The sequence below is a fragment of the Pan paniscus genome, chromosome 1, assembly GCF_029289425.2.
Source record: "Pan paniscus chromosome 1, NHGRI_mPanPan1-v2.0_pri, whole genome shotgun sequence".
Taxonomy (NCBI): domain Eukaryota; kingdom Metazoa; phylum Chordata; class Mammalia; order Primates; family Hominidae; genus Pan; species Pan paniscus.
Genome location: NC_073249.2, coordinates 178,060,180 through 178,083,418, shown reverse-complemented (window position 1 = coordinate 178,083,418; position 23,239 = coordinate 178,060,180). Strand labels below are relative to the sequence as shown.

At 43.9% G+C, this 23,239-nt stretch overlaps 1 protein-coding gene across 9 annotated transcripts in view; it reads right to left on the bottom strand.

Annotated features, from left to right (window-relative positions):
- LOC100967527 (AGBL carboxypeptidase 4) overlaps positions 1-23,239 on the bottom strand; it is a 1,457,032-nt gene that overhangs the window by 220,840 nt on the left and 1,212,953 nt on the right. For 2 of the 9 annotated variants that reach the window (XM_055093131.2, XM_055093133.3), the window contains exons 7-8: positions 7,414-7,547; positions 4,977-5,361 (exon numbers count right to left, since the gene is read on the bottom strand). The exons of 3 other annotated variants lie outside the window; for them this stretch is intronic. In XM_055093131.2, the coding sequence (XP_054949106.1) occupies positions 4,977-5,361; positions 7,414-7,547 (519 nt within the window). Of the gene's footprint in view, positions 1-4,976; positions 5,362-7,413; positions 7,548-19,108; positions 19,186-22,013; positions 22,211-22,654; positions 23,061-23,239 lie in introns of those variants that run through there. 4 more of the 9 variants (XM_034964766.2, XM_055093157.1, XM_003829573.6 and 1 more) reach the window with 4 other exon arrangements.

Below are 23,239 nucleotides of genomic sequence, written 5' to 3'. Positions count from 1 at the left end.
CCTGCAATTAGAGCACTGATTTTATTTGCCTGGTGTCACGCTGCGTACATATTTGTGTTCCCTGTGAGACTTGTGTGCATCCTGAAGGCAAGGATTGTGTCTGCTCCTCTTTGTATTCCTCACAGAGCCCTTGAGAGTCTTATTTGAACTAATGTTACCCGAGTCACACCACAATGAATTATACTGTCTAAGTGGTACTTACAGTGTAACAAACTGGGGAGGACACCGTAGCCTTGGACTTTGCCTTCTAAGAACAGGGAATCTAGCTGAGGAGAAACCAAGAGAGACCCTAGAATTTACTCCATTCTCACACATGGGGGCTTGCCCTCCCCCAACTGGGTCTCTATTGTTCTGCTTCCCTTCATCCCCTAAAATTCTCTGTGGCTGCCAACACCCGGTTTAAACACACCATTCTAATCTACTTGTGCATTGTTTTTTAAAAAGGCACTCTGTCTTGTTCATTACGTTATTCCCAGCACCTAACCCAGTCCTGGAACAAAGGATACCCTCGATAACTGTTCACTGAATAAAATAAATAATGAATGAATGAATATACACAGAAAAACATCTGTACCTTGTACATTGGAATGTCACCATGCTTTCTGCATCCTCGGCATTTACTTATTTGGGGGAGGATGGGCAGGAAAGGGAGAAAAAGGAAAAGGGGACTGGCATTTATTGAACACTTACAATATGGGGGTCACGGGGCAAAAGTTTACATATGCAAATTACATATGCTTCCTTATTTAATTTTGACAGTGGAGGAAAGTGAGGTTCCTTCCCATCAGAAAGGGTTGTTTACCATGCTAAGATCACAGACAAGGAAAGTTCTGTTTTACAGAGAGAGATGATATCCTTTGTGGGGAGTAAAGGGGATGGAGGAGACACCCCCATGTTGGGAAAAATGAAGTCTAAGAGCTAAAGAAGGCCATACGGGTAAGGGTCTAGAGAGAGGCACGCAGGACCAGGGGTCAGAAGACCCTTAGGAATAAGCCAGTGACACTTTTTGGGCTTGTTTCCTCATCAGCAAAATGACAGTGACAGCCTATAGCCTAAGTTCTTTCACAACTCCATGCCTCCATGTTGGAATACTTCCTGTTAAATCCATCTTTTCTTGTGTGTGGAATGAATGAAAGAATGAATAAATGTACAAATGAAGACGTGTACGATTCAGTGAAGCCTCTGAAACATACTCTCTTGCTGCTATCCCCCACCCTTGGGTGTGGCTCCACCTTTCTGACCCCAACCTTTCCAAGGTGCGCCATTACAACTCCTGGCTGCTGACGGACCTGCTTCCCACTCTGAGTCCCCATCAGTCTGAAAAGACCAGGCAGCTGCTCTCCACTACCATCTACCATTCATAGGACCCCACTACCTGGGTGAGTAAATAATGATTCTTCCAGACAGGTAGATTTCTTTTGAAAACTGAGCACCTCCTGACCTGTTGGCCTCCCTCGTCTCTGAATTTGTGTGAATGATCCAGCACCCAAGCTAGACAAAGGCCTTTGAGCTAGGCCCCTAGCTGAGGTGGACAAAAAATGAAAATACTCAAGGATATGCCTCCAGGAGCAACACTCAAATGAGGCCCAGGGGGCAGAGAATGGCAAAGCCTGGGCCCTACATCAACCCTAACCCAGGACATGTTTCTCAGAGGGCAATTGAAGCCGAGAGTCAAACAAGGGTCTCTCATTCGCTTTCTGGTTGTTCTCTGCCTTCTTAGTGGTGTTTATAGATCAGGATCTGTTACAGCAAGGGGATATCTTACCAGACTTTCCAAGAGAGACTTCTCCCTTCAGATGCTAACCTCTCTCCCAGAACTGGCACTCTGCGTTTTAATAACATGTTTACCTCCATCACTACCCTCTCCCTACTTCCCAATGTCTTAATCTTCTTTGTATCTCCCTAAGTTCCTAGGCTCAGAAAGCATTTGGTCAATGTTAGCTGACTGATTGAATAAACAAATGAACAAACATATATAACCCCTCTTATCTTCAATATTGTAAGAGGATACTGAGGCAGAGAAGTTAGTTAACCTGCCCAAGGTCATATAGCCAACTACTGGCTGGGGGTGCCCGAGTTAAAAGCCAAAGTTAACCCTGTCTTAGCTCCTCCATTACATGATGTTGAACAGGAGCTAACAGTAATCAAGCATTAACAGAATGTCAGGCACTATGCGGTGTGTCACAAGGCTGTAATATTATCACTCCCATTTTACATATGAGAACACTGAGGGTCAGAGACATACATGCTCTTTGCCTAAATTGCTCCTTACTCTCCCCATCTACTGATTCCTGTTTGGATAACAAAAATTCATCATTCAGGCTTCAGCCTAAAAGTTGTTTCCTTCAGGAAGCCTTCCTTCTCTGACCCCTCAAAATCTGGTGGGTAATCCCCTCTGCTGTCCCACAGTCCTCTATGGTTTTGTCCCTATGATGGCATTTATGTACTGTGCTGTCATTGATTGTTTCAGGATCTGTTCCCCTCATCAAACTTTAAACTCCTCAAGGGCAGAGGGCAAGGGCTGTATTGCAAATATACTGAATTCTTACACTAGGCTAGGTCCCTGGCATGTAGCAGGAGACCAGCAAGTATTCATGGAAGAAAATAAGGTCATAGGAAAGGAAGGAAGAAAGGAAACAAGGACATGAGCTTCCCAAAGCCACAGAGTTGGGAAGTAGGGAAGTTGGGATTTGAATCCAAGCCGTGAAAACATACAACCTCCTCTTAAGGGTAGAGATCCTTTTATTTTATTCTTGTGGATTTGTCTTGGAAGTTGGCACATTAGCATCCTCCTATTAACATGTGTTAATCAATAGACTTTTAAGCTTTCACTGATGAGAGACAGTGGGTGTGATTTTCCAGGATGCCTGTAGCCCTGAGAGGATAGGGTGGGTGGTCTATGCATACTTGGGGCTCCAGTTGATTTATGTTGAGTCCAACCCATTGTAATGATGATGGTGACTCAGATCAGGGAAGAGCTAGCCACTGGCCTGTGCAATGGCCTTCAAGGCCTGTGGGATGGGAGAGCCTAGGAAGATCAAGACACTGAAACTATGCTTCAGGTCAAGTTTTTCTACATGTTTTAGGACTAAAAGAGGCATATAATGATGTAAAATGCAGGGTGTCTTACCACCCCAGAGGCTTAGGAGTGGTTTCTAGAGTTTAAACTCAGTTCATAATCATGAAAAACAAGTAGTTTCCCTGGGAGTTGAATTAAGTACCAAGAATTTCTGTTTTTGGTGTACTTCCCCACAAGCCCCCAAGAAGTTCATAAAAGGCATAGCATACAAAGCACACTGAAAATACAAATTATTCACTTTAAGATTGGGAAACATTTTTTCTCTCTGAAAATTTCAGTTATCCCCATCCCCCATCACCACTACAAGAACAATACAGCTTTTACAAATTTTTACATTTATGATTTCTCTTTGAGATTTTATTTTAATAAAGAACTTTACTAACTAACTTTAGAGGTTGCAAACCATATGCGACTTTTCGTGTCACTGTGAACCTCTGTAGACTATGATTTGGGACAATGGCCAAGGCAATGGTAGAGTTGGGGAGTGGACAAAGTCCAGCCTATGAATTGAGTGACTAGAGTTGAGACAGAACTCTACCTCTGCCTCCCTAAGTAACTCTGGGGAAGTCCCAATGTCATTTCCTTTTCTATGACAAGGGCATGAAAGGCCTCTCTGCTGACTTCTTGGACCATCCAAAGATCTACTGAGCCACTACCTTGGGGATATACTTTAAGAAGCAAATGACACCTACAAATATAAGTAAATTAGGGTAAGAATAAATCAAAGAAGAATGAAGCTTCATATCTAAATATATTATCTAGATAATGAAAACCTTCACAAGGGCAAAATTGTATTTTATTTAAACTTTGGGGATATTTCTAGACTAGATTACCACCTTCTTCAAGCAAAGCACACTGACTCAGAGTTATTAATTACTGTCTTCAGGGGCTATAGAGGCAAAGAACTTGTGTTATACCGATTTCCTCAATATTGACTGGGCTCTATCTTTTACAGTTCTGGATTCTTATATTCTAAAAGCATTTTTCTGTCTTTTTCTCTCTGGTAAGCAGTCATTTCTTCCGGCAGTCAAAGCTGCTGCCTTTCAGATTTCTCGATCCCTGCTTCTAAACCACTTTAGATCAGAAAACCTGATTAGTTAAAATAGGGTGCAATATAAGAACCTACTAAGTTCTATGAGCAAACCAAAGGAGTTTTATACGTCTTTATATTCATCTTCCTAAGGTCATGTGCCTCCCTGCTCAAAGCTTTCTAATGCTTTCCATTCCTACCAAAACAAGTCCAGACATCCCACGCTGGTAAAGTTTTCAAGTCCTTCCATCTTCTGTCCTCAAAGCACATTTGCATTATTCCTCTTAGTGTGCTCCAGGTATTTGCCCATGCTCACGAGTGCTGCTCAGCCTCCTCTTGTGCCTTGAAACACTGCCCAACCTCCAAAGCTCAATTTCTTACTGAAGTCTCTCCATGCCCTCAGTTACAAATAACCTCTCCAACCCCTGAATTCTCATATCATTTTGTCAGCATTCTCCTTTGACATTTATCACTTTCTGACTTAAACTAATACATGTTGTTAGGATCATGTCTACTTCTTTTTACTATCCTGAAACCTCCTTGGAGAGGTTCCCTACGATCCCTGTTACTGCCTCTTGCTGAATGGATGCATAAGGGAGTGAGCAGTGACAAATATTTTGTCAGCTCTTAGTCTCTGACCTATGTTCGCCAATGTTCCCATAGCTGAGGCTGCTGCATACATAAGCTCCTATCAGATTCACTATGAGTGGGGAGTGACTCTTCCTTGAGGTAACTGGTAAGCCAAGAGTCTGTCCTTCCCTAGCCTCAGGGCACTTGGTCTCCCTCTCCCCTTTCCCTTCCTGGAAGAGGATCTGCATGAAGTATTTCACCCAAGTGGAGTGGTAGGTGACCTGCTGGGGCACTCACCGCTGCCAAGCCGCAGGAGCAGCACGTCCTGGAGCCTCCGGTTAAGGTCACGGAGCTCCTTCATTTCAGACACAAGTGCCCCGTACTCCTTGAGCTTCTTGGCCTGTTGTACCAGCTGCCTCCGAGTCCGCTCCAGCTCCTGCTGGAGGTGGCGCATCTCTTCCTGTTGCTGCTGGTAGTTGCGCAGCAGCTCCTCATACAGAGCCCGGGGCACCACAGCATCTTCTAGACTGTCCATGTCCTCTGTGCCTGGCGAGGCCTCCACGAAGACCTCTTCCGGACACGTGCTATGGCCCAGGCTCAGGCCGTTCTGCTTCTCTAGCCGAGCCACCACTGCCTCGATGCTCTTGTGCGCCACTTCGCTCGGCTTCCGCCCCTCAGGTCTCTGTGTAGGACAACGAGAATCAGTTCAGGCAAGGGCAGCTGGGACTTTCTTGGACTGCAGATCAATATTTCCCCAGACAATCCTAAAATCACAGAATCACAGAACGTCAGTGCTTGGAGAAACCTGTGCAAACACTTAGTCAAAGCCCTTCATTTTATAAATGGGGAAACATTTTATAAATTTTATAAATGGGGTTCCGAGTGGGGAAGGGGCTTGCCCAAAGTCATAACCAGGACACTGGTTTCCCAGGCCTGCACTTTTTCCTTTTCACCACTCTGCCTCCTGGATGCATATACCATGACCACCCTTCCCAACTCCCCAGGCCCCAGCCCACCCACAATGCCTAGGCAGTGGCTTGCTCATGGGGGTGTTCAATATGTATTTGTGGAGAATCAGGGAGAAATCAGGGCAGGCCAAGTGATCCCAGAGGACTCACAAATGTCTTCAACAACAAAAACATAAAATTCCTCCCCTAAAGGCAATTCACCATGTAAACTTTTCATCAATAATGCTTTAGATGGAAAGGATGTTAAAAACTCTAATCTACTCTAATCTAGAGCAGAAAACATGTCTTTTCTCTGTTTCTCCTCTGCCTACTCACTCAGAACTGGCACTCAGTAGGGGCTTGAAAAATGTTTACTCAACTGAAAAGTTCAAAGAATTCTAGCATTGAAAGGTACTTTCAGTTTAACTGCCTCATGTTACAGGTGAGAAAACTGAGGGTCAGAGAGTTCAGGTAAGGACTACACTTAGGGTCACATAGTGAGATACAAACAGAGCCAAAACCAGAATTTGGAATCTAACTTCCAGTACAAGGCTCCTTCCAGACTCTCCTCAGCAAGACAGTGGATAGAGAGAAGAAAGTTCATTTACAAGAGAATTATCCAGGACCCCCTCCAGAGCTCGGGGTTCCACTGCCTAAGGAAATTCTAGCTCAAGTAGCTATAGCTTCTACTGAGGGGCAGTGAGAGTTACAAGATCAAATGAATTCTTCACTCAGGGCAGGAGGGTTAGGAGCTCTCCTGACTGGGGCACGTGTAGGAAGTGCAGACAACTGAGGACATGAGATTCCAGGCATTTCTCACTAAGTTTCAGGAAATTTAAGGAAAACCAAACCAAATCAAACCCAGCCCAATGAAACCATGACTCTGATATTGTGTCACATGACAAAATCTTAAGTCGTTTTATCTGCTGAGATAAGGTGCTACTAGTGTAGATGAATTTATCATTTATCTAAAGTGATGGTTACAATATGTCTGCGTCACTATAATGTGAGACCCCTGGAGGCAAGGACCATGTCTGGCTAATGGTTCCAGGTACGAGCACAGGGCCAGGCGCATAGCAGGAGTACAGTGAATGCCATGAACTGAACTCAGCTACATTCCTTGGGAACACCCTCAACCTTGTGACCAAAATCAGACCATGGTCAATGCAGAAGACATCCCACTTCCTTATCTTCCTTCTCCCTTCCTCTCAGGTATCTACTGCACAGAAAAAAACAGCTAGCTTGCCGAACAAGATTTTCAGCAGTTTCCAAAGTGAAGGCTGGAGACCAACTGGGGCACACAGCAAGAAAATGCAACCTCATGCAAATGTTTTCATCTAACCCGAGGTCTCACAAATCCCTTCTGTGAACCTCATGCACTTCCCAATGAGTCCAGCCTTAGCTATCTGGGGCACTCTGACAGTGACTGGCCCTAAACTTCTCCCCAAGAACATCTGCTTAACGTTCTTGGAGCTTAGCAGTGACGTCTCCAGAGCTGTGGGCCAAGGAGAAACACACCGTTCCAAACCTCCAACAGCGATGACACTGCACAGACTGTGCAAACAGGACCAAGCTTGGTGGCACAGCATGAATCAGGGCTCTCTAGAAAGTTGGCCAGCAAGGCAAATACACACGAGTTGTCCCACGCTTTCACTACCCTGAAAAAATCATAGCCTGTGATACCAGGGGACATTTACATGGGGAGAGGAAGCCAGACTGAAACTCTTTAGCTATGAGATATCTGAAAATGCTCCCGCATACTTCCAAGAAAGGAAAGATTTTGTTACCTTGATGTGTCTAAGCTGTAAATCTTCTTCCCCATAATCTTTAACCTCTCCATCTTCTTCTACATGATTAAGAGAAAGCTTGGGGATTTTTATTTTCTTCTGCATCACACTGTTTTCAAGGTCAGATTTGTCTTCTAAAATGCATATCAAGAGAACAAGGTTCATCATGAGTTAAAATGAGTCATTATGAGTTTAGAATGCCCAAAACCTCAAATGCTAGAAAATAATTGAGGCCAGACCAGTTAAAAAGGAAAAACAAACAGACTCAAGGCTGGTTCCCTCTTGCATGCAGGGATCCTAATAGCAGTGCAGATCTAGGAACAAGGGTATTTGCTAAAAGCACTGTCATACAAAGTGTTGAAATAGCAGCCAGTGAATTTGCTTAGGGGTTTCTCTAAGTACATCCTAAAGGGTGGCCTTTTATGGAATTCTAGAATCTTGAATTGGAACAGCCCTTAGATTGCTATCTGATCTAAACTAAAATGGCACATGAATCCCTCAACTCAACTGAGATCCTTCTAAGCCAAGTGTCTTCCCAGGAGAACTTGGTGGGTTTCTGTCAGCTCAAGTGCCAATAGACATGAGAGAGCTTATAGCTGATAGGGATGTAAGGAAGGGCAGGGGTATCTCCACAGCCCTGACATAAGGCAGGCTGAGGTAAGGCAGACGGGAGAAGAATAACATTTATCCCCTTTTTACTGGTATCAAATCTCAGCATGACTGAGTTTGAGGGACCTCAGTGAACAAGTGGTCCAACTCGCTCATGTTACATGAGGAAATTCAAACCCAGAGGATGGAAGAGGCTTGCCCACGGCATGAGTCTGAGGAACAGCCGGGAGTGGGAAAGAGGCCTCTGGCACCTCGCCCACTGCTTACGTGTGCTCACGACACATACTGAATGTAAAGTGCTACACAAATATAAAAGGATATTATTTCTACTCATTTTCTCATTCTTTAAGCTCAACCTCAGATAATCTGTTTCTTTTTATGCACAGATTTCAAACTGGACTTTCCAGATTTGTCTCTCACTGGATATGTTCAAAAATAAAAGTTCAAACAAGAGGGCTCCAGAGGCAAAAATCTGAATCATCTCTGGACTGTCCCCTTGTGGTAAAATACTTTGTGTTCAGGGCTTAAACTGACACTTTAGAGATTGCTGTTTCTCATAGTCCTCAAAGGTTCCCACTGGTGTATCCCAAATGCGTTTTGTAGCATGTTGTCCAATGTTGGATGTAGCATATGGCCAGGTAGTTAGTTAAATCCAGTCTTTAAGGGGTGTGTGTGTGTGTGTGTGTGTGTGTATGTATGTATTTGCATGTGTTAAACATGCTCTTACACTGTTCCCAGGCCAGGCTTCTCTCCTACAACTTGTTAGTAAAGCTGAGAATGCAGCTTATAAGCACATAACTATTCCAGAATGTACTCAAATGCTGAATCTTCTCAAATGGTCTTAGGGATGAAGGCCCAGCTGGTCAGAGGTAGGAGTCTAGTATCAGAGACTTAAGTGTGAACCTCAGCTTTTCTATGACAGGATGAGGACAGGTAGGTAAGGGCCTTAATCTCTCTGAACTCAAGTCTCTCCTCATAATGGAGGTTGTGAGGATGAGAGCAATAATTCACGCAACCCACCGAACAGTGCCTGCTACACACTGAACATTCAATGGATGGCACAATATAATTGGTATTATCAATGTGTTCTGAATCATTTTCTTCTCTTAAGCATAAAGTGAATAGAGATTTAATTAAAACAACAACAACAACAAAGAAATGATTTAAGTAGGGTAAGGATGATAAATGAACTGCTCAGAAAAAAAAAGAGGTGTTCTTTGTTAATAACCCCTACTGATGAAAATGGCCTTTCCCACTGAGTGGAGGAGCAATCCTTGGGTTCCTATTTTCACAATGGCTCATTCTTGCACTCATTGTGCCTATAAAATACATCCAATGGGTTAGGCATGAACAACAATAGGGACTCAGGGTTTTCTAAAAGAGCAACAGTTTCCCTCCTACAAATCATTGCTGACTTCTAAGTCAAAAGGCTGCTAAAATGTAAAATCTAAAGAAAGTACTTCAGATGAAATTATCTTGCAATGGTGTTTTTTTGTGTGTGTGTATGTGTGTGTGTGTGGAAAAAACAGACAAAAAGAGAGAAAGAGAGAGAGACGATGAGGGTGGTATTAGGATTTCTGAATGTGTTGGGGCAAAGCTCCTGGACTAGTCTTCAGTTTGACAAGTTGAGGGCAAAGTCTGACATGCAGAGCCACCAATTAGAAATGACAAGCTATGCTATGCCTTCCTGCACTGAAACTCTGTAGCTCAGGATCATGTTGGTGTGGAGAAAAGCAATCGTTCGGACTCACAAAACCATGTTAACATCTGGATGGAGAATGAACCTCAGATCATCCGATTCTATTTTTCAAAATGCAGATGAGAAAAACAAGGTTCTAAATGGTGAAGTCTGTGCATCCATCCATGCAACTCTCAGGCCTAGGAATAAAGGAGGGGCAGGATGAACAGGGTCCCCATCCTGGAGAGCTCACTGTTGTGCAAGGTCACAGAAGTTACTGTCATAACATGAATGTAGGAGAACTCTGACCACATAATCCAGTTCCAGAGCTTTGCCTTCTATGCCTCGACTTAACCTTTACTGAGAATTTACTCTGTAGGATCTAAACTGGCCCTGGGGACACAGATGAACAAACATCCAGTTGGGGATACAAGATAAAAACACAAGAAAAGAGAACCCAAGATCTCAAATGCTGAATTTGAATAAGGGAGAAGTAACTGCTAAAGGATTTTAGGAGCATGGGAGATCACTTCCGTCAGTGTAACCCTGGAAGGCTTTTGAAAGGAGGTGGCATTTGAGCTAGACTCCTTACTTGCTAGGTGATCTTGAGTAAGTTAATTTACTTCTCTGAGACTATTTCCTCATCTATGAATTGAAGTAAATAATTCCTACTCACGTTGCAGAACACTGTGAAGATTACCAATTCTATGTGTTAAAAACTTGAGCAGAGTGAATGGCACTTCAACAGTTGGTGCTCATAAAAGGATAGCCATTTAAAGGATGGTAAGAATCTGGACTACACAAGAGGGGTAAAGAATAGAAGCCAAATGGGGAAGGGGGGGAAATATTTGGATCAAAATGGTTATGAAAGATGGTTCAGTTATAAGCAGGAGGGAGAGGTGAGAAGGGAAGAAAAGGTGGTTGGAACTAGAAAATAAGTGGCCTTGAATGCCAAGTTAAGAAGAGCTGAGGCTCAGTGTGCAGATGTGGAATAAACTAGGCGTCAGACAACCTGGATTCCAAGTCCAGTTCTGTCGCTTTGTAGGTGTGAGATGTCAGGCAAGCTGCTACCTCACTGAGCATAATTTTTCTCTGTAGAAATGGAGATACAATATCTACCTCAAGTAGGATCAAATCAGCTCAGTAAATGTTCCTTGAAAACAATAGAGCCCCGTGCAGACAAAGGTGCAGCGGATGACAGAGCTCAGCAAGGACTGCCTGCTGGCTTCTGCTGGCTTGGGGCTTGGGGCAGGCTTGCTTCTGGAGGTAGAGACCTGCTTAGCTGCCTAAGATGGGTGACACTCCCCATCTGATGACAGGAGGCCTCATTCCCCCACCAGCTATACTCAAGGCTCTAAGCTCTTCCATCTAATTAGAATGCCCTTCTTTCTTATGTGCTAGACAAACTCGGCTTAGCTTCCACTCATCTCCTCCCTCCCTCTCAAAGATGCATTACACATCTACACATCCTACCTACCTTCTTTGTAGTCTATTATCTTACTATTTGCAATTATCTGCTTAAAGATCTTATCCACTGGCGTATGAGTAACCTCATCAGGGCAGGGCCCATATCATAGAACTATCCATACAATAGAGACTCATCAAACAAAAATGTTTAATTAAAGAATAATAAAAACAGGCTACACCAATGAGTATATGAAAGGAGCTCAACATCATCAATCATTAGGGAAATGCAAATCAAAACTACAAGGAGATACCACTTTATACTCATTAGGATGGCTCAAATCAAAAATAAAAGGAAAATAACAAGAGTAAAGAATGTAAAGATATTGGAACTCTCATACATTCCTGCTGGGGATTGTAGAATGGGCAGCCATAGTAGAGAACATTATGGCAGTTCCTCAGAAAACTAAACACAGAATTACCACAACCCAGCAATTCCGCTCCTGGGTGTATATGCAAGATAAATGAAAACATATACCCAAACAAAAACTCATACACAAATGTTCATAACAGCATTATTCATTAACAGCCAAAAGGTGGGAAAAAACCCAACTGTCCATCAACTTATGAATGAATAACAAAATGTGGTATACCCATACAACAGAGTATTATTCAACCATAAAAAGAAATGATGTACTGACTCATGTTACAACATGGATGAATCTTAAAAATATTATGGAAAGTAAAAAAAGCCAGACACAAAGGCCATTTATTGATTTCATTTATATGAAATGTTCAGAATGGGTAAATCCATAGAGACAAAAAGTAGTTTAGTTGTTACCAAGAGCAGGGGGAAAAGGGCAATAAAGAGTGACTGCTCAATGGGTAACACGGATTTGTTTTCTTTTTGGGTGATAAAAACATTCCGGAATTAAGTAGTAGTGATGGTTACAGAACTTTAGGAATATACCAAAAAACACTCACTTGCACACACTTTAAAATGGTTAAAATGGTAAAATTCACATTGAATGAAATATACCTCAATAAAAAATTAGGTTACCACTTGTGGAATGTCTACTACATGTCAGATACCTCTATAAAGATCTTCATATAAATTATACCTCACAACAACCTTGCAAGTAGGTATTATAAGCCACATTTTTTTTTCCAAAAGAGAAGAAATGAGGCTCAAAGAAACAAAACTCTCCTCCTAAAGTCACCCAGCTGGGAAGGTGCAGAGCCAAGATGTGCTATAGATCTATGTGCCTCCTAAGCCTATGCTTTAAACACATTCCTGGAACATGGTAGAGCCAGAATAAATACTGAATGAATGAGTGAATGACAGCTACAGTTGAGGACATCTAAATTCCCCAGCCTAAGCTCAAAGCAGAAGACCACTTGACTCCCACTTTCTTGCCAGACCACGTCCTCTATCCTCAGTAAGTCTCCAGAAAGCAGCAACCATCACCAGGCACAACAGAAACAAGTTGTGGCCAACCCTCAGGGCTTGAATGGGTTCTTTGAAAAGGTGGCTGAATAGTCCAGGAAGCTCTGAGGTGTCAGGAATGAGTTCAGGAAAGGGACAGAAGCAGATAGCACCTTGATTCACATGCCTCTTGACCTGGATCCTGGCTGCCTCCATGCTTGGCCAGGGGGATTTCGAGGCTCCTCTGAGAGTTAACCACCTCCTGGCTCCATCCTAATACCTACCAGTCTCTTCCTGGACCCATGTTCCCAGAGTGAGGGTCGGGAAGTCCCAAGTCCTCTGCTCATTCTTTTCTGCAGGCAGTGAACATTTACTGTTCCTGTTTTGATTTCAGCACTATGCTAAGTAGTCCTTGTGTTTTTGGTCCTTACAACCCAGTATATGACAAGAACCCAACCAAAATGCAAGGTGTGACTTCGTGAGAGACACTGGCTTATACAGTGCAAATATCTGCTCTCTATGCCTTCCTAACCCTAATCCTGAGTTGAAGGTATAGATACCTCACATCCATAGAAGATTACTGAACATTCAGTGTCATCATAACAAATGGAAGAAATGGTTGGGAGAGGGTGGCCCAGTATCTAGCAAAAACAGTGCAGTCTTTTGAATCAGGTGGTCCTAATTTGGAATTCTGGCTTTGCTACGTACTAACTGTGGCAGCTTGGGGTAAGCTAGTTAACCTGTCTGAGACTCAGTTTCATTACCAGTGAAGTGGGGATAATAAACTCTTTTCCAAAGAGATAGTGCATGTAAAAGCACCAAGCACAGTGCCTTTCTTGTCATAGATGTTCAATAAATAGCAGCTGTTAGGCTACCCTTATGTATTACCTGTTTGCCTTTTGTCCCAAGGCAAAGAGAACCACTGCAGGTATCTGACACAGACTGAGACATGATGAAAGAGATGTTTTAGGAAGATTAATGTGACAGTGGCAAGCAAGACGGATAAGACGTGAGGAGGAGACAGAACACAGGGTGACAAGAAGCTGTAACTCTTGACTGGTCACATGAATGAAGGTGAATGGTGGTGTAGATCATGTAAGACAGTAAATACTTTATGTGGCATTTTAATGTGACTTTGGGATATGCTTCTGGCTTTGAATTCCAAGAAACCACAGAAGAAACTAGGAAGGATGAAAAAGCTCTTTACTCAGCCGGTCTGTGCAACTACTCTAACCTTGAGGCCAAATAATCAGTTTTAGTGTAAACAAAAATAAATGTGCAGCCTCTGAAGATAAAATCACCAATCTTCACTTCTGGACTCTTTTATGTCCAGGGCAAGGGAAACCACCAAAGATTTGGGCATTATCCTTTTCCTCCTCCTTTCTAGCTACTACAATGTCAGCTAATTACATTCATCCATTCAACAAATACTGAGTGAGCACCTACTATGTTCCAGGCTCTGGGCAACATTCCTTACAAACTCGCTATATTTAATCCCTACAATAATTCTACTGAAGCAGAAACTGAGGCTCAAAGAAGTGAAGTGGCTTTCATAAAGACATAAATAGCAGAGCTAACATTTCAAATCAAGTCTGTTTAATACAGGCCCTGTTCCTATCACCTAATTATCCTACAGCAACAAGAGAAAAATAAGGAAGTTGCTGTAACTTCCTCAAATGAACTAAAAGGCACATGTAACATGATGAGTATGTCAATATAACTTCCTAAAGTGCCTGCCTTTCTCCCAAGATCTTGCCTACACCCTAAGAGAATACTGTGATGAATTCCCAAGTTGAAGTAAACACTATATAAATATGACCTGTTGCCAAACTCCTGAACTACAAGGCTTATCGAAGCCACAAAGCTCTAAATAATGCCCAAATAGGGTCTCTACTCAAAGCCACAAAGAGCTTTCTTGTAAAAAAAAATGGTAAAAACTGCTATTCAAAAATATAGAAGAACTTGGTGTTATTAATCTGAGGAGGATAAACATTCCATTAAACTTACTACTGGGGAAAAAAGGAAGCATGCTGGTAATAGGCAAATGGTGTTTTAGAAAAAACAAGCAGGTGACAGGAAACCCAATGCAAGTCTGTATTCAAAAGTGAATTTACCCATGAAGAATTTACAGTATTATTAAAATGGGAGAAATTTTGTCTTAACTTCCATTTGACATATAATCAGGCTGGGCAATTAAAATAATCCAATGTCAGAGAGCCTAATTTGGTATGAGTTTGTTAGCCAGGATGAAATTCTGAAAGGCTACACATAAAATGCTTTGTAAAGGTCTTATAAATATCTATATATAAGTTTAAAGTTTTTCATCTATACAAAAATCCTGTGCAGTTTTATGTTTGCATTAAAAACAGATATGCCACAGAAAATACAAACACAGTGCATTCTCTGGCCGATGGTGTTTGTTTTTATAAAATCCAAGGCAGACAAAATTCTCAAGTTTCAAGGATTGTACCCAGCCAAGACTACAAAAAAAAGAGTGCCCTGCTGTGGTGTTGCAGAAAGACATCAGGAGACACCAAATCGAGGCCTGCCTCTCTCATTAACTTGTTTGGTGATTAGTCCTCTCTTGATTTTCTTTTCTGTAAAACATGAAGACTACAGTAGAAGACCTTAACAGATCCATCCAGCTATGTGACCGCTGGCCAGTCACAGGGACTTCCAGGTCTCTTTCTCAGCTGTGTAATGTAGGGTAACAGTAGATGAGCTAGAAGATTCTTCCACGTGGGCATGTTTGAAGAAATGCCCTACTGAGGCCATCCACATAGGGAGAGAAGGAATTGCTAGCCAGGTTTCAGTAGGTCTCCTTGTTCTCACTCCCACCACCTCTCTGGCCTTGGTACAGGACTGGGGCACAGAAAAAACTGGGAAGTTCATTCTACGGAGCCATTTGTCTAGCTGCCTCCATGTGCCTCACCAGGGCTGTTGCCAACACAATAAATGCCCCCAGGACAGGGTCGCAGAGGAACAAACAGGGAGGAAAATATTAATAGTAAGCCTTTCATGCTTAGGTCAAGTCCCAGGAGGATTTAAAACACACACACACACACACACACACACACACACACACACACACAAGTTAAATTTTAAACTTGTATGCTCCTTCCAAGTGCTCGTTCCTCTAAGTCATTCCTTTCCACAGTGGGCAGTACCCACAACTAAGCAAGTCACTGTTCTTCTCTCAGCACCTATTAGTCCACTGTAGTTCCTAACAGTTATCTATATTTAATGAGAACCTACTATATGCCAGATATTTTTCCATATTATCCTGCTAAATAACACAGTGGGCAATTACTATCTCCATGCTATAGATGAGCACCTGGAACTCAGAGATGTGAAGTAATCTCCCCAAAGCCACACAGCTTCTAAGTAGCACAGTCACAATTTTAACCCAGACTATGTAACTTCAAAGCCTGTCCTCTTTCAGCTCTCTAAAATTTCCTCTTCAGTAGTTAAGGAAATGATCTAGAAGTCATCTAACCAAACTCTCCCATAGTGCAGGGTTCCATCCTAAAATACCCCTGACCTGCTTGCCACCTTTAGTGACAGGGAGCTCAGCACCATGCTAGAAGCCCTTTCCATTATTTGTCTGCTCTCTCTGCTGTTATATTGCTCCCACCAATGCCTGTGAATTCCATTCTCTGACCCCCAACTCTGCTTTCAAGAGCAAGGCTGATCCTTCCTCTGTGGTGCAAAACTGAGAAAATGAAAATTACCAAAATATCATCCCATTCAAATCTTTTCTTTTCCTGCTTATGTATTTAGCTGTCCTATCCTATGTCTGACGAATGAGTGAAAAGGAAAAGGTAGCTGCTATATAGTTAAAAGAAACCCAAACAAGCCTAGTTCTAGGATCCAAAGACCTCTCTTCTCATTTGGTTTCCAGGACACCTATCTCTGCTGGTTATCCCCTGATTCTAAGTCCATCTGTTAGACTAGGAAGGCTGTTTCTTCCCAGTCATTTTTTTCAGGCTCTTCTTTAACTGTGCCTTTAAAAGCCGATGTTCTGCCCTTGCACGCTTCTCTCACTCTGCACTCTCTCCCACTGTAACTTCAAACCTTCCTTAGTTCATGACTTCCAGATTGAGATCTTTGACTTGGAATGCTCTTCTGAACCTCAGACCACATGCCTACTTGCTCTCCTGACATATCCACCCAGATGTTCCATGGGCCCTTAAGATTCGACAGGTCTCAAGCTACTCATCATTTTCCCTTTCAACCAGCTACACTTCCAGGGTTCTCCTCGAGACAGGGAGGCCCAGATCACCACATCATCATCATACACATTATTACAACCAGTCAGTTACTAAGTCCCATGAATTAGTCCCTCCTTCCTTAAAATATCTCAGGTCCACCATGACCACCACCACCTTAGTTTAGGTCTCAGAATTTTGGACTGAACTGACTCATATTTATCCACAAGTCCAGTCCATGTGGGAAGACTTAGCCCACTGCCTGGCACCTACAGTGTTCACTAAACAACTGTTTGAATGGCTCTCTTTTCTTGGGTAAAACAAAAATCTCTATCTCACAAGGATGTAGAATATGTGCACTGAACCCGGAACCAGGTGAGTATTTATAACATATTTGGTAGGGAAACACAGTGCTTATTCCTCTTCCTGCATTTCCCTGGAGTATAAGACTGACCACCTAGTATAACTCAATACTTGTGGAACTTAAATCAACCAGAGAAAATGTCTCCAGATTACGAATGTTCTTCTGGTAGAAAGAGTACACACAACTTCTGTCCCTAAGGAGCTTATAAGACAAAGCAGGTAGGCACACTAGAAAGAGAATTGGTCTTGGTGTCAAAGACCCCAATCTGAATTCTACTTTCTGGGTGTGCTTTTAAAAATAAAAACTGGTATGCTCTTGAACAGCAAAACACCACATAAAAAGCAACTTGCCTGGGACAATTTTTTATTTCTGCTTATGAATCAGAACTCTGAAGCACTCTGTAGCACATACTATTTAGCTGTAAAAATTTGTGGTTGTTGAACATGAGAAATCACATTAGACTGAACCTTCAATGGTTAACATCCCAGTAGAATCTGCAACAGATGACAGCAGGCAATTTCCAATCTTTGCTCCAATGTATATCAGCAAAACATGTCAAAACCTAAATTAAAAGTTTTCACTCACTTTTTTTAAGAAAATAAATCCTTTTGTTGGCAGTTTCCCACTGATGACACGCAACAATCTTTGCATATGAAATCGGCTAGTCCTCTGCTTCACTGCTAACTTTGTAGAAGTTCCAAAGCATTTCTGGAGCAAATGATCTATTTGGACTAACAATGCCAAGCTGGGACCTGAGCCCTGAATGAGCTAAAATTACCAAAGCAATAAGAACATGGCTTTGGAAGCTATTTCCCCCAAGTGTGGGGTTTCTTCTAGCTAGTTGAGGGAGTGATAAAGAATGTTGACTTTTTCCAGATGAACAAAGTTGAATGAAAAGTTAAAATCCTACGGCAGGTTTCTGTTCTGAAAAACAAGCTGCTGCTGCAGAGGTTCCTATCTCCCCTATTTCCCTCTCCTCAAGCACAAAAATGCACCTGTCTTCCCAAAGTTGATGAGTTCAACATGGGCACACCAGTGTAGACTATATGCTGGGCACTGAGGATGCAGGCACAAGGAAGCCAGGCCCCTGTCCTAGAAGAGTTCCCTGTCAGGCAGGAAGAGAGGCACATTCATGACTAATAAAAACAAGACATAAAATGCTACAATCCATAAGCAAGGCAAAACCAAAGTGAAAAGAGAGTTCTGAGGAGGGAGAGAGTCTCTCTTGGGCGCAGAGGGAGGAATAGGGAATACCACTGAAGCAAGGTCTCCAAATGTACTTTGTCCACTCCTTTATCACAGGTGGAAGGGGCTGGACCACAAACTTCTGTCACATGTCTACCTTCCCCACCTGTAGGTGAGCTCCTTGCAGGCAGAGGCCCCATATCAGACAATGATTAATCCATCCTGGCTGGCTCAAAGGAGTGCAAGAGAGTGTGTTCACAGAAGAGTAAAAAATACCATAGGTCTCAGGGAAAGGGGAAGAGAGAGTGAGGCTGGAGAAGGAAGGTGGGGCTGGGATAGAGCTGGTCTACGGAGGGCTATGAATGCCAGGCTAAGAAACTAAAACTTTTTTCAGTAGGCAATAGGGAGCTGCAGAAGGTTCTAATGAGAGCAGTCAACTAAGACTGTGTTTTAGAAGATTATTCTAAAAGCAATTGGGAAAATAGATCAGAGACATGGTAATCAATTAGAAGACTGCTTCAATAGTTTAGATAAGAGATGATGCTGACCTGAATGCAGGCAGTGATGGTGGAGCTGGAAAAGAAAAACTTAAAAGATAAACTGCAAAGCCCACCTTGAATTGGTCCATTCTCTGTGTTTCCCCAGTGCCTGGCTTCTACCTTTATTTAGCACTTACTTTGAGGCCCCCAAATTACACACTCCCTGAGGATGATACCCATTTCTTTTCCATCACTCCCTCCCCCACAGAAATCCTACATAGCAGGACATGAAAAGTCAATGCCTGCCACCCCTGGGTCGTGCTGTCATTTCAATCACAGTACCTGAGATGCATAGGTGCATTGGTATATTCACTTAATACAGCACTGGGCCTGGCATACAGAAAGCAGTAAGGAGACATCTGAAACAAAAAAATTCAGCACACTCAAACAACAGTAACAGAGCACAGGTCCCTAGATAGAACAACTTAAAATTTTAGGGCTCTAGGCACAGAGAAACCAGTTTGAGCCTCCTAAAAAAAAATAAAATTCAACACTAAGAGCCCCAGTAGCAGGCTGGATTGCAGTTAGATGATGGTGAGCTCTCCAAATGAGTAGTTCTCACTTTCACAACCTGCTTGGCAAATAAATGAGAGTAAAGAGAGAACAGAGGTCAAAGGTGAGTCAAACTTTGAGTTATGTGGACCCTCCAAGAGGGACAGCCTTAGTGAAGACTTATTCAAGCAAATGCCAACTGAAGAGATAGGGCGGGTGGGGGACAGCTGTGTGTGCTCTGTAAGAGGGAGGATGGTAACGGAGAAAGAGCAGAATGGGCTTGAAAACTCAGAAACTAAAATTATACTCTGGCTTGAAAACTTGCCTTGAGCTGTAAGCTTCATGGACAGTTTTTCCATTTCCTTTCACTCCTTCCAAATCATGCTGTGTAGCTGATGGGAACATCGGCTACTTTACAAAGGAGACTGCCAAGTGGGGGCCTGGCACTGGAAGACCTGTGTTCCAATTCCAGCCTTGCCATTTATTAGCTGTGTGGCTGTAGGCAAGTCTCTGAGCTTCGGTGTCCTCATCTATGAAATGGAAATACTAACCACAGCAATACCTACCAAAATGTCACTTAGAGGACTAACAGAGATAATGCGTAGGCATATAGCAAGACTATCAGGAAAGAAGGAGTTTTGTTTTTCCTTGAACTGGGATTGTAATTTGATAAGTAGTGGTATAAACCAACTACTATGGGCAGTAAAATGTAAAGTCCCACAGCAGTCGGCTTTGACATTTCCTGAGTATAAAAAGAAGTATACTTCAAGACAGCTCTGGGCTGGCTTGGGCCAACACTCAGTATAGCAACATACTTCTGACCAAAAGCCAGAAAGCTGTGCTGAAACTACCTTGGAAACCATTCTATTTGTGTCAGAGAGATTAATTAATCAATTAATCGCTAATCCACAAACATAAAGCCACCTCTGCTTCCCACTTGAGGGGATTCCTCCTCACACCTGGTGCCATAGCACAGTGGTATTTACATATAGGAGATGCCAGATGAGCTCTTTGAAGTCACTGTAAGCAATTCTCAGAGCCACCAAGTTTAAGTCAGGGAGGGGTTTGAAGATACATAGGAGTTATTCCAGGGTAATGAATTCCCGAACTCACCCTGGCCCTCGATCAGGTCTCTACGCAGGGCAGTGGGTACCCAGGAGATCAAAATTCAAAATGTGGTTTGGCCAACTTCAAGTTGTTGTCTTTTTTTCCCCTTTCTCCTCCCAAGAAAAAAACTGAAGAGAGGTAAGGGGAAGTGTTTTTCAACTAATTCAAACTGGCACACTTCTTTGAACCTACTCTGCCAGTTTCCAAATGATGCTTGGGTTTTTTAAATAACCATACAGATTTATCAACATTCTAACTTGGAGGATGAACAGTCTACAGGTTCAAAATTCATGGTTCTCAAACCAACAGCTACATGTATCTTGCTTCTGAGGACTTGTGTCGATTTCAAAATCAGAGCTGGTGGGAGCTGCCATCTGCCTAAGTGGCCTCTCTGCAGTGCCTGAAGAGTCAAGCACAGTGTATATGTATGTTTGCTGAATGAATGAGTAGATGAATGAAACAATCTCCAAGAGAGGAAAACAGCCATTACACACTAAGAAACTTATCACTGACTCTCTTTAACACATCACTTCTACTCTCCTAGGACCCTTCCAGATCTAGGAGTACAATACAATCGTCAAGAAGCATGCATGCGTTTTCTTCTAGCAAAAGGGAAGCTAAGGTTACAACCTAGTTATAACTTCCTCAAGCCTATCGTCTTGGGAAATAAATTCCTAATCCTTTCCCTCAGGTAATTAAAGGCAAGTAAGCAAACAAAATAAAACCTAATCAGCTATGAATGGTTCCCTTTTCTAAAATCTGCTTCCCCTCCCTCAGTTTCTTTGGCCCTAGGTGTCTGGCAGTGGGTGGGCCTACACTTCGGTGTGCCAGGGCTTATCAGGGAGGTGGTATGGATAGAGCCTGTCAAAAAGGGTCCAAGTGCTGCTGGTCAGTTTCCAGTTCTTCCACTCTTCAACTTCTGCAAACTGATTTTTCAGAGGCAACATGAGTTGTGAGACTGAGCTAACTTGCCATGAGACCCTGGGCAAGTCTCTATGGGTTGAGAGAATGTTGGGTTCATCTTTTAGGCTAAATGTGAGGAAGCAAAGGAACTTGAAAAAAATAGAGAAGGTCTCAAAATTACAAAATATCTTCATTCAGTCACTAACCCTTCGTGTTCTTTCTGGTAGAAGGCAGGAACACTATTTGCCCACTTTAAGGTTCATTCTCCTTACCAGCAGGAGCTAAAAAGGCTGCTCCCCAAAACGGAGATGATTACTTCCCCCTTCCTTGCTTGTCTAGACTCAAACTTTCTGGAACTAGCTGGGAAAGAGGGCCAGCTGTCTTCTCTTTACAAAGGAAAAGGTGTCTCAGCATGGCAGGAAGAACTGGAGCATAGGAGGATAAAGGGCTGGTTTCTTTCCCTATCACCAACTGAACCTCAGTACCCTCATCTACGAAATGGAGATGAGACTAGCTGCCTTAGCCCATCTCTCAGGGCCCTGGCAGGGCAGGGATGAGAGGTCCAGTGTTATTCTGACCCAGAAACTCTCTCCTGGCCCTCAACTCTCTCACTCAGGGAGCCTTCTGGGAGATTCAGAAAGGGGTGTGGAGGCTGAGGGATGCCTTAGGGCCTCTACCTCCTTACCTCTGCCACCTGGCCAGGGAGGGGCAGGAGAGTGTGGTGTGGCGCCCAGTGCACTGAGGTTCATGGCCTCCTCATCCTGTCCAATGTTGGCCCGGATGGGACAAGGATGTCATAGCTTCCCTCTGTGAGGAGGGACTCCCACCTAGAAGATCTGACAATATCCTTCTTGCTCCTCACTCCAAGGAGGTACCAACAGCCTTTAAAGGGAGAGAGACAGACAGCTTGAGAAACTTAATTCTTGACAGAAAAGAACAGAGGGAAGAAACTGGGAGAGAGGTAAAGAGAAGGTGAGAGAGAAATGACGGTACAAACAGGTAGGGAGAAAAATGGAAAGTGAAGGAACGAAGAAAACACAAAGAATCAGAAAGAGGAGGACAGACACAGATGAAGAGATGAAGACGGACTGACAGCGCGGGAGCTTCGGGGAAGCGGGGAAGACAAAGGGGACCATCCGGTCTTTTTAACTGGCCTGGCCTCTTAGAGACACCCCGTTCCCAAATGAAATGCCCAGAGGACGGGAGAAGGAGGCAGGAAGGAGCAAGCAGTGGCTCCCCCCGGTCCCCTCCGCCCGGGCCCCCGGCCCCTCCCGGGGTCCCAGCCCCCGCCCGGGTCCCACCGTCCCTCCCCGCCCGCTTGCTCACCTGCCAGCGCCAGGATCTGGGCCTTGTGGAGCAACAGCGCGCCCCAGTCGCGGGGGGCGCGCGGGGGGCTCTCGGGCCCGGCGCCCAATTCCTCCGGGCCCCGGTACACGGCGTACACCTTCTGGTTGTCAAAATCCAGCCGCGAGCGGGGGCTGAAGTCGCGCACGCACGACACGGGCAGCGCGTAGCAGACGTTGTCCTCCAGGAACCGCACAAAGGCGTACATGGTGGGCGCCGGGGGCGGGCCCCGGTCGGGCAGCTCAGCCCGCGGGGCGGGCGCGGAGGTGGGGATCCGGAGGGGGGCGCGAGTCTCGCTACGGTGCTGGGGGGGGCGGGGGCGGCTCCCCAGGACCCAGGCTCCCCCCACTGTTATTGTTCCTGAAAGCACCGTTCTGCCAATCGGCTGCTCTCGCCTGGGCGCGGAAAAGGGAGGGAGGGGGGGAAAGGGGGACGAGGGGCGGATGAGGGGGGTTTGGAAGCGCACTGCCACTTGCAAAGTCAGACCCGAGCAATCACAGCCGGAGCGCGATTCGAATGGGGAGGGAAAAGGGTTCAGAGATTCAGTTGCAATAAAAATAATAACAA